Source organism: Macaca fascicularis, chromosome 4 (assembly GCF_037993035.2).
Source record: "Macaca fascicularis isolate 582-1 chromosome 4, T2T-MFA8v1.1".
NCBI classification, from domain to species: Eukaryota; Metazoa; Chordata; class Mammalia; order Primates; family Cercopithecidae; genus Macaca; species Macaca fascicularis.
This window is the reverse complement of record NC_088378.1, coordinates 29,873,380-29,884,748: the sequence shown is the minus strand read 5'-3', so window position 1 is coordinate 29,884,748 and position 11,369 is coordinate 29,873,380. Positions and strand designations below refer to the sequence as shown.

The following is an 11,369-nucleotide window of genomic DNA, read 5'->3' as shown; positions in this document are numbered from 1 at the left end:
CACCTAAATAATAAGTCCTCCTCAACCCCTTGGTCTCTCTGGTTCCTGAATTATCCCGCAACACAGTGCTTTGCATGTCGGTAGACATTTAACAATTTTCTAATGAAGAATGGTTAGGAGCAAGGTCACTGCATGAGAGTGTTCAGGTTTCGCAGTGTGCAAGGGTACCACAGATAAGAGTGTGCTGATTCATATCATACACATATATTAACTTATGGAAAAGCACAGGCAGAACTGGAGATTCCAGGCTAAGTTCTGGAGCAGTGGAGAGCTGATTTGTATATAAACCCCTATTGGGTGCATATGGCCACACACATACACTTACGAGATCATTCACCTACATACTAGCACACGCACCTTCATAAGTTGCATCTGTTCTGACTGCACTCCTAGAGACACCTGAGATTGCTTCTCTCACTTACCTGGGACTTTCCAAGGCTTGCATCTCATTCCTCAACTTTGAAGTTGATATCATTCCCCACCATGGAAGTGAGGGGAGCAACATGAAGTACTTGAAAATTGTGTAGACAATGTGTCCTGTGTGGGATCAGGCAAAAATACAGGCACTTGTATGTACACAGGCAAGACTACTGCCAGTGGATGTTCTGGATAACCCTCCTGGGGAACAGCCATTCCGGTTCCATAACAATGTACTAACTTAAAATCTGCTTGTGAAATCAAGTGCTATTTGCTAATTTCACAGGGGTACCATATGGGCTAGCAGGAGCCCTGCTTCAGAGCAGACTCTGGAGTCAGACTACTCTACAACTTACCATCTGTGAAAACTTGGGCTATGTTATTTTTCTTTCTCTGCTGAGACACAAATTATTTCTCTTCCTGTACTGAAGTTTTCTGTTCATTCATCTATAAAATGGGGATAATAATGATTTCTAATGCATGAACGTGTTGCATGTAGAATTGTCACAGATCCTTCAGGTGGCTCTTCACCAGCTGGAAACCTCTGTGGCCAGCAGCCCCTCTGCTTGAGTTCTGCTCATGCCCACTGGGCTTGTTCCACCCACTCAGACCAGCAGGCTGCGCTCGGCTCATACAACCGGCCCAGATCCCACACTTGCCAAAGGCAAGCCAGGTGCAGAGCAGCGAGGGGTGTGTGAGGGAGCGCGCAGTTTGGCCCCTACATACAGCCAGGCACGCTGGCTGCTGTGGTGGGGCAGGCACCTGCACAGGTGCTGGCTCTGTATGAGGTAGCGTCTGGACCAGACATATCGCAAGCGGCTTCTGCTGCGGGCACCAGCATCTGGACGAGGGAAATGTGGTGATGCTGGAAAGCTCAGAGACGCCAGGAACCACAGAACCCCAAAGAGGGTGTTACAGTATGTCACAGCCCTGGTTCAGGGAGCTCCAAGGTCTGGGCTGCAAGAAGGGCCACAGCTCTTCTCTCCTTCACATGTACTGCAGCGCAGCAAGTGGGGGTTCATGTTCAAGGGTGGGGAGTGTGTTTCAGCTAATTTGTGTAAAAGCCATGGGTTTCACCTGGAGCTGGAATCCCAGGCCCAGCTGGCTTGTCACTGGCTTGAAGTTGAGGTTTCACCCGGGACCTGCCCCTTCCCACCCACCTGGGAACCTGTCTGCCTCCTGCCACCATGAGAATGACACATCAAATTACTTGTTTGAAAGTAATTTAGGATATGGATATAAATCTTATTGTTACCAGTAACAAACTCTAAGAGCCAACTTTGAACATTGCCCTGCTCTGGCCCACGACTCCTGGGCTGGCCCTGCCCCTCCACTGTTTCTTGTTGCGTGGGGTGGCCACCTGGCACCAGCGGAGGGCAGGATGGCTATAGTGTTACAGCTCTGGCACAGGGACGCCCAAGGTCTGGGCCCCCAGAAGGGTTGCTACGTTTCACTCCTGCAGCCAGTACCATGCCACTGCCTGCAGCTCAGCAAGCTGGCCAGGAAAGTGTTATAGCCCCTTTAGCTCCCACCCGTAGCTCAATGAACTGGCCAGGAAAGTGTTACAGCTCCTTTTGCTCCTGCCATTTGGTGGGTCACAAGTTCTTGTCCCATATCCGAGAAAAATGAGGTTAGATGGACAATGGGAGGGTGAGCAAGGTGGAGAAGAGCTTTATTGGGCAACTGAACAGCTCTCAGCAGAGAGATCTGTAGTGGGTAGCCCTCACTCCAGGCCATGGATTTCACCTGGAGCTGGAATCCCAGGCCCAGCTGGCTTGTCACTGGCTTGAAGTTGAGGTTTCACCCGGGACCCGCTCCTTCCCACCTAGGAACCTGTCTGCTTCCTGCCACCATGAGAATGACACATCAAGTAATTTAGGATGTGGATATAAATCTTATTGTTATCAGTGACAAACTCTAAGAGCCAACTTTGAACATTGCTTTTCCCATCACTCATGGATCTATTTTTCTGCTCCTCTTTGCAACAAAACTCCTCAAAAAAGGTATCTGTTTGCTTCTCAATCTGTCTTCTTTTCTCTCTCACACTGCCTCCTATCAGACTTTTAGTGCCACTACTTGGTCCAAACTACGGTTATCATCAGTGACTATATTACTAAATCTAATGGTCACTTCTCAGTCCTCATCTTTTCAGCAACAGTTGGTCATTCCCTCTCCCTTGACAAACTTCTCCCCTCTTGGTTTCCTGGACACCACACTTTTTTTGTTTGCTTTCCTCCTACTTCACTGGCGGTTTCTTCTCAGATTCCTGTGCTACTTCCTCTTCTTCCAAACCTCTCTCATCATTTAAGGGTTTTGGTCCTAGGTTCTCTTCTCTTTAGCTACACTCACTTTTTTGGTTGTCTTATGCAGTCCATGGCTTTAAATACCATATATTTGCAAATAACTCCCAAATTTAAATCTCTAATATAGACCTCTCCCCTGAACTTCAGACTCAAATATCCAACTGCCTACTCAACCACCCCATACCCATGTTTAATAAATGTTATAAAATGGCCTGAATGAGCTACTATGGGGAGAGCTCCTCTTTCACCCCACCAAAACCTGCTACCATCTCAGCTGAGGGAAACTCCATTCCTCCAACTGCTCAGGACAAAAACTTTGAAATCATACCTGACACTTCTCTTTAGCTACTCTTAGCCAATCCATAAAGAAATTCTGTAAAGTACATTTAGACATTGCTGTTATCTCTACTATCACTTTTGACTGAGCTACCATCCCCTCTCACATAAATTATTTTGACAACCTCCTAATTAGTCTTACTACTTCCAACCTTACCCTCCAACCCGCATTACTGTCTAGTCTCAGCATAGCAGCTAGGGTGATCGTTTTAAAATGTAAGCCAGATCCTTGAGTCCTGCTCATGCCCTTTGGGCTTGTTCATACACTGAGAATGGGGATGGCAGAGCCATCTTAGGGACATGGCCTTATGATGCTAGAAGCAATGCTGCACTTTAGTCATCTCTCAGTGTAGAGGTGTGGGCAGAGTTATTACATGCCGAAAGTTCTTTAGCTCTCAAGTCTTTGCTAAAATGTTTCTGTCTCAATCAGTTGAACTCGGACTACCCTTGCAACCTACACCCTCACTCTCACCCGGGTACTCCCTTCCCCTTTAACTGGCTCTGTGTTTTCCATCTCATGCATTAACTTCTACACATTTAAATATTTAGTATTATATAGTAATATGTATTACATATATTGAAGTCCTCATATTCAACTTACTAGGCTTATTCATTTTCATTATTGTCTGCTTCATTCCTATTGAATGTAATCTCAACAGGAATTTTTATCTGTTGTGTCTGTTGTGTTCATTGATGTATTTTCAGTGCCTATATGTGGAGTGTGAGATTCAGAGAGTAATCAAGGACAATTCCAACTTTCTTAATCTGAAAACTGGAAGGTTGAAGCTGCTAATTACCAAGATGGGGAACTCTGTGGGCAGAGCAGTTTGGGGGTTGGACAGGGAAGATCAGGCATTCCGTTTTGGGTATGTTAATTTGAGATGCTATATCATTCAATTTAGGCTATGTCTTTTGCAGTAAACAACTCCAGGAGGATAGAGGCCCTCGCTGGCATCCCCACATATCAAAACCAGTTCACAGCCTGGTACTGGCAGATGTCCGTGGTCGGCACCTGGACTTTGGTGGGCTCAATGTTTTACTTTGGCCATAAAAAGGAGAAGCCAACAGATGATGAAGTAGAACAAAAGGATGTCTCAACAAGTGAAGTACCCAGTGAACTATCTGAATGCCCAAAAGGATTTTATGTGGAAAGGATGGTCACATATAAAGAAGATTTTGTCCCAGTTACTGAAAAGATCCTCTACTATTGGAAATCATGGACTAGTGGCCCTGGTGCAGAATCATGACTGACTGCTGAATTCTAAAAATCAGGACTTGGTTCAACATTTAAATTTGATAGCTGCCTTGATTCCTATTTTGTGAAAAGTGTATATATTTAATTTTGCTGTAAAACATAATCACTAATAATATGCAATAAATATTTTCTTGAAGGAAACTAAACAACTCCAAAAATCTTAATGCTTTACAGCAAAAAAGTTTATTTCTTGCTCACTCACATTTGTGTCCATTGCAGGCCTACTGTGTCTTTGTGAACTTTATCTCATGACCCAGGCTGAAGGAGCAGCCTCCATCTGGAATGTTTCTGGTGTCAGGGCAGAGCGAAGAAATAACACAATGGAGCCACATGATGGCTTTTAAGACTTCTTCTCAAAAACGACTTAAGTCACTTGCACCGCATGTCATTGACCAAAGCAAATCCCATGGCCAGCCCTGACATCAGCAGAACAGGGCAAATATAATGCTGGCACTGGACAAGGCAACACACATTATGAACAATAATACACTCCACTACAGATGCCTATTTGGTACATCTAAGTGACAATGTCATTAGTAATTGGACATATGAGCCTGAGGTTCAAGATGGAGTCCAAACTGGAAATACACATTTTAGAATTTTCAGCATATAGTACAGTATTTACATTCATAAAATTAGAAGAGATCACCCGGGGGTAAGTAGAAGTAGAAAAGAGAAAAATTCCAAGGACCAAGCTTGGAGCACTCTAGCATTGTGAAATCAGAGAAATGAGAAATAATCAGACATGAATGAGAAAAAGTGTCCTATGACACAGGAGAGCAAGGAGAGAATGGTGTCCTAGGCAAAGCAAAGAGTGTTTCAAATAGGAAGGCGTGATCAACTATGCCAAAGGCCACTAAGAGTATGAGAAAGAAGAAGACTCAGAATTGAGCTAAGGCCATTGGAAAAGCGGATAAAAGTAGTTTTAGTGTTAGAGCTGGGGAGAAAGACTGATTCCTGTTGGTTTTAGAGAGAATGATAAAAAAGGAATTTAAGTCAGTAAGTCAATAACCAAAGAGATTATTCATAGGGAAAAAGAGAAGTTACACAAAAAATATCAGAGACTATGAGCTACACTGATAAAGGCCAGAATAAGTAGAGATGCTGGAGTGGCTGAGCAAAGTCACTGTTACCAACTCAAAGTAAATAAATTTCATTCTTGTTTAGTTATTCAGGTGTCTACATTCCTTGAAACCTCAGGAAACTCAACTAACTTACCATTCTTTCCCCACCAGCTTTCTAACTCTACCTTTATCACATTTAAAAAATTTATACACTTGCTTCAGTTTGCAAACTGTATATCCTGATATGTTGATTCATCTATTAATGTATTGTTAAATTATTCCATTATTATATGCTGTTTACATCCTATACCTGGGACAGATGCTTTCTAGATGTTCCTGTCAGTTCCCAATACTTACTTGAATGTAAACACCCTGTGGGTGGGATGTGGCCTTCTTTATCATAGCATCCAGCCTGGTATCTGGCACACAGTAGGCAGTGGAAAAATATTAATTGTGGGAATGGATAGATGGATTGTACATATTAGAAAATGGACAGTGAAATCTGATTTTCTCAATGGCATCATTAATGGCATAGCTACTGGTATTGTCCTTTCAAGTTCAACTTTTGTTTTTGTGGGTTTTTATTTCTCTCCCTGATGCTAAATGCATAATACTCTTCTTATTGCTGCTTCAAATACCAGTTAATATCAGAATTCTGGGTGGAGCTGTTCCTGGCAGGCTGTCATGAACCTAAAAGGCTGCCTTGGCACAGAGGCCCAACCTAACTGATGACCAATCCTTTCTCAAGAGCATTCCAGGGCATCTTCTCTCAGCAGGAAACTGCTGGCTGGGCCGTACCCTTACAAGGGGATAGTGGACCCTTCTAGTACGAGAGATTAGCTCTTAAAGACAGTTGTGACAACTGGCCACCATTTCAGGGGGCAAAAAAAATTATATCTCTTCTTTATACCATGCACTCAGATATACTTCTGATGAAATTAACTATTTAAATGTAACAATTGAAACCAAAGAACTGTTATGGGTTTCTTTAAGATGTAGATAAATATTTACTTAGCCTTGGGAGTGGCAAGGAAAGGGCTTAAGTGCTCAAAATGGATTCCATTAAATAAATTACTGATTGATGTAAAATAAGATCTTTTAAAGTATATAAAAATGCCAAAAACTGCATTGAAAGAAAAGTGGAAATTTGAGTGAAAATATTTGCAGCATGCATGAGAAATAGGATTAATAAACTAATATAGGAAGAGTTCTTACAAAACAATGAGGAAGATTTGAGGCCAGCACAGTGGCTCACACCTGCAATCCCAGCACTTTGGGAGGTTGAGGCAGGTAGATCACTTGAAGCCAGTAGTTTGAGACCAGCCTGGGAAACATGGTGAAATCCTATCTCTACTAAAAATACAAAAATTAGCTGGACATGGTGGTGCATTCCTGTAGTCCCAATTACTCAGGTGGCTGAGGCAGGAGAATTGCGTGAACCTGGAAGGCAGAGGCTGCAATGAGCCAAGATCATGCCACTGCACTCCAGCCTGGGCGACAGAGCAAGATCCTATCTCAAAAAAAAAAAAAAAAAAAAAAAAAAAAAAAAAGGAGTTGAAAACCCCAGCAGAAAAAATAAGCAGCTTTTATGAAAGTAATTAATTAAAAGAAAAAGTACAATTTAAAAATGTGAAGAAAATATTCATCCTTACTAGAAATTGAAGAAGTCTACATTAAATAACAATGAAATAAGCCTTTCCCCAATTAAATTGACAAAAATTCCTTTATGTAATAGCATTTGTATTGTGAGGGCACAGGAAAATAAACACTCTCCTACACAACTGACATGGTGCACTCTACATTTCTGATGACATGAAGAAAGAGTTTCAGGAGGGAGGATAGGAGACCATTTATGGGAATTACAGAACTCTATGAGGGTTAGAGACCTGGAAATGAGGGGTGCCCTGGGACTCTGACACTTCCCGTGTAATTCACATGAACAAGGATAAAGGACATAATGGGAAAACTGAAGCTCTCAGAAGAGAACTTAAACTGACTCCCTCCAAAATGATGACTCATATACTTGGCCTTCTTGACTGATACCAAAGATAAACAGTCCATGCTCATATCAAAACTAATTCTTCCACTTACACGCTAGATCCCATTCCTTCTTGCTCACGCAAGAATACCACTTCAGAAATTCCCGTTATGTCCTACATCATCTATTTTATTATCTTTACGGGATCATTCTATCCACTTACAAACAAGCTATAATTTCTTCCACCCTAGAAAAATAAAATGAAACTTTCTTTTGAGCCTACTTTTCCCACCAAGACCTGTCCCATGTATTTGTTGCTCTTAGCAGGAAATCTTGAAATAAGTTTCCATACAAGCTCTCTCCAATTTCTTTCCTCCAGTTCTCTTGTAAACCTTCTCTTCTTTCAAACTTTCTCTCCACACCCACTGATCTTGGGAACCTCCACATTGCCAAATTCAATGGCCAATTGTCAGTCCTTTTCTTACCTGATTAGCAGCATTTGGCACATTTTAATAATCCCTGTCTCCTTAATACACCTTCTTCATATGTTTCCAGGTCACTGCATTCTCTTGTTTTCCTTTTTTCTTCATAAGTTCTTTCCCTTCCCTTTGTATCTCCCCTCTAAACTCTTAGTGTTGGAATACTCCAGGGCTCAGTTCTTGGTCTTCTTCTCTATCTACAGTTGCTCCCCTGATTTTATCCAATCTCATTGCTCTAAATATCTATATGCCCATGACTCCTACACTTCTAACTCTTCATGCTTTTCTTCAAATCACAATCCAACTACAAGCTTGATGTTTCCATTCAGGTGTCTGACAGATTGAACTACTGATTTTTTTTTTTTTTTTACTAGAAATCTCTTTTATTCACAGACTTCCAATGTTGTCTGATGACCACTTAATCTTTGCAGCTCTGCAGCCTGTGACTCCTCTGCTCAAAATTCCCATTCTTATCAGCAGGTTGATTAAGTAACTTGTGCAATGTCATCCTATTCATCAGTGACAGAGCTGGAACCCAGAGCCAGGCAGTCTGATGGGAACTTGAATATGTTAAATAGGTTACAAAAGAGTGTGGCTAGTATGATTCCATGTTTATTAAATATAATTAAGTATTTATAAGAAAATGGCTGAAAAAATAGATTCACTCATGGTCTCTGGATGGACATATTATGGCTAGATGTTTTTCCTTCTCTTTTACCTCTACATTTTACTTATTCACCAATACTTTTGTCGTAAGTAAAACATCCTGATCAACTTTTTTTAAGATTCAGGATTCCAGATGAACTTCATTTCCTCTAATAATTCTCTGCATTATAAATAATCCTATTCCATATATTTTTGAGTTGTTCATGACATGTCAGAAGATATAGGGCATTTTCATGCAGATTTCGTGGTATTTCTGGCAGAGGTGGACTCTTGAGCTGCGATGACCATATGCATGATACAATGTCATGTTTCTTTCCATTTTATAATGAGGATGTGGAAAGTGTGTTTGTGGGTTTGTCCTAATCTGATAAAATATCATCTTGATAATACGCATATCATTTTCTGCATCCTAAATAGAAATTTCCTGAGCACAAATACAAAGACCATTCCTGTCTTATATTTAGTAAATACCAATAAGTTTTTGCTCTTTCACCACTGTCTGAAGAATATTAGATTTTCCCAAAGGTAAAAGAATAACAAGCATGAAAACATTTCTCCCTCCTTAAGAAAAACAATAAAAGAAAAACTTAAGGCTAAGGTGGCTGTTGCCTGGTACTAAATGTTGCATATATGTTGGCCTCCATATGTTGCAATGAGTGTGAAAGTCTCAGCAAAATAAGGGGAGGAAGGAGTGCTTGTGTGTGGGAAAAGAGAAATTTCCAGTTTCTGATTACTGAACTGCATTACAGCTCTCTTTGAACAAATACTGGCCAGTGGCCCGACATTAAGGGAAGTCCCGATCTGTTGTTAAGTGGAAACAGTGTAAATTATTTCTAATGGAGAGAATGACAAAAGCAAAACTTTCCCATCCCTATTTCTTTGATAAATTGCTTTGTCTACAGAATATAATGCAGACATTTATGTTTTTTATAATCTTAATCTTAAAAGCCACGTCCTTAAACAAAGCATTGAAAGTAATTTCTTTTCTTTTTTTTTTTTTTAATCAGGAACAAGTCTACACCTGGACTTTGTATTTTTGATAAAGAATTCAGCATAAACAAAGTTTGATGTGACTAACACCATCATATTTCTAACTTACTTTTATCTGGCATTTTACAATTTTCTAAGGCACTTTCATATACACAAATTGATTCTCATGTCAACTCAGAGAAGAGGATATTATTATCCCTATTTTAGAAATGGAGAAAATAGGACACAGGAAGATGAATTTACTTGGTGGATGATAGATGGGTCTGCCTTGAAGGCCTTTTAGCAGCACCGGGGGTATTTCTTATCTCCCCCAAAGCAGCAGGAAACAGCTACCATGTAAATCAGCATACCTCCGAACAGGAAACAGCTACAATGTAAATCAGCATACCTCTGACATCTTGAAGTTAATGTCAATTTTCTTGTCAAGCTCACACCTATATTTCCTCATCATCTCAAGGCCAATGTATCTTATCCACACTACTAACTCTTGTTCTTATTAGTTACCCTCGAGGTAAAAATTTCTCTTTACTCATACCCAAACTTTCCCATGCTTCTTTTCCCCAAACTTTTTTCTACTGTTAACCTCTTTTGAAGCTCTTTCCACTGTAAAAACCACAATTTTATTGTACTTACTCTAATCTATACCCTCAACCTCTTAGCAGAGCGATACCTTCACCTTCTTTCCTTAACTGAAACTTGGATTTCCTGCAAGAATATTATTTCCCTTGAGCTTTGACAAGCAAAAACTGCTTGTTCTCTCCTCCCAACACGCTGAGAGATTTGGAAGCAGGGCTGGCATTCTCCTAGCTTCTAATTGCCAGCTCCAGTTATTCCATTCCTACCCAAGTACAATGGCGCGATCTCGGCTCATTGCAACCTCCACCTCTTGGGTTCAAGCAATTCTTCTGCCTCATCCTCCCAAGTAGCAGGGATTACAAATGTGCACCATCAAGCCTGGCTAATTTTATATTTTTAGTAGAGATGGAGTTTCATCAGGTGGGCCAGGCTGGTCTTGAACTCCTGACCTCAGGTGACCTCGGCTTCCTAAAGTACTGGAATTACAGGCATGAGCCACAGTGCCCAGCCCTCTGCCCTCTTTGGAGTCTCATGCTATAGCATGGAGCATAATCACCTTCATCTACCTGCTTCTAGATCACTCCCAGATTCACAGAGAGCTTCAGCACCTGGCGAACAAACACTGCCAAGCTCCTGCTGTTATCTTAGACAACTTCACTGTCCATGACTCACCGCTTCTCAAACACCTGGATTTCAATGCCCTTTGCCTCTACTCCTCTTTAACACAACTCACCTCTGTGGCAAATCCAAACTCTATAATCACCCAGATTATCTGGAAACCTGAACATCAATGACTGTTCACAGCTCTGTCAGCACTTGTCCTAGCAACTTCTGTACTCTCCTGACATGGTAGCAATTTCTATTCATGATCTTTCTCTCTTTAACTCTTCCAGCCACCCTCCCATCTGTACTTCCTTCTCTATCCAGCCTACTCTAGTGGCCCACCAATTCCCTGAATTCCTTCTGGGCGCCCACCACAGCTTCTCTCTTTCTGCTGTACTCCCAACTAACTTTCTATTTCCTGTAGTTATCCTGGTGGTTTAAGGCATAGACTGGGGGATCCAGTCTCCCTCAATTTGAAGCCCATTTCTACCACTTAGTAGTGATTCCACTTCGAATAAATCATTTAATTTTTTATGGCTTCCATTTTCCTTGGCTGGAAAATAGTAGTAGTACCTATTCATGACTAGCACAAGTTATTGTGAAGATTGAAGTAATATATGTAAAGTGCTTAGAATAGTACCTAGAACATAAGTGTTCAGTAAATGCTTACTCTTATGACAACTGAACTTCTTGATGCTACTT

The 11,369-nt window shown here is 41.2% G+C and overlaps 1 protein-coding gene across 1 annotated transcript; it reads left to right on the top strand.

The window, feature by feature from the left end:
* The first annotated feature begins 3,961 nt into the window (after positions 1–3,961).
* Positions 3,962–4,518, top strand: LOC123573116 (small integral membrane protein 26-like). The gene has a single exon (XM_045391825.2). The coding sequence runs from the start codon at positions 3,962–3,964 to the stop codon at positions 4,301–4,303; it is 342 nt and encodes a 113-aa protein (XP_045247760.1). The 3' UTR covers positions 4,304–4,518.
* Positions 4,519–11,369: the final 6,851 nt, after the last annotated feature.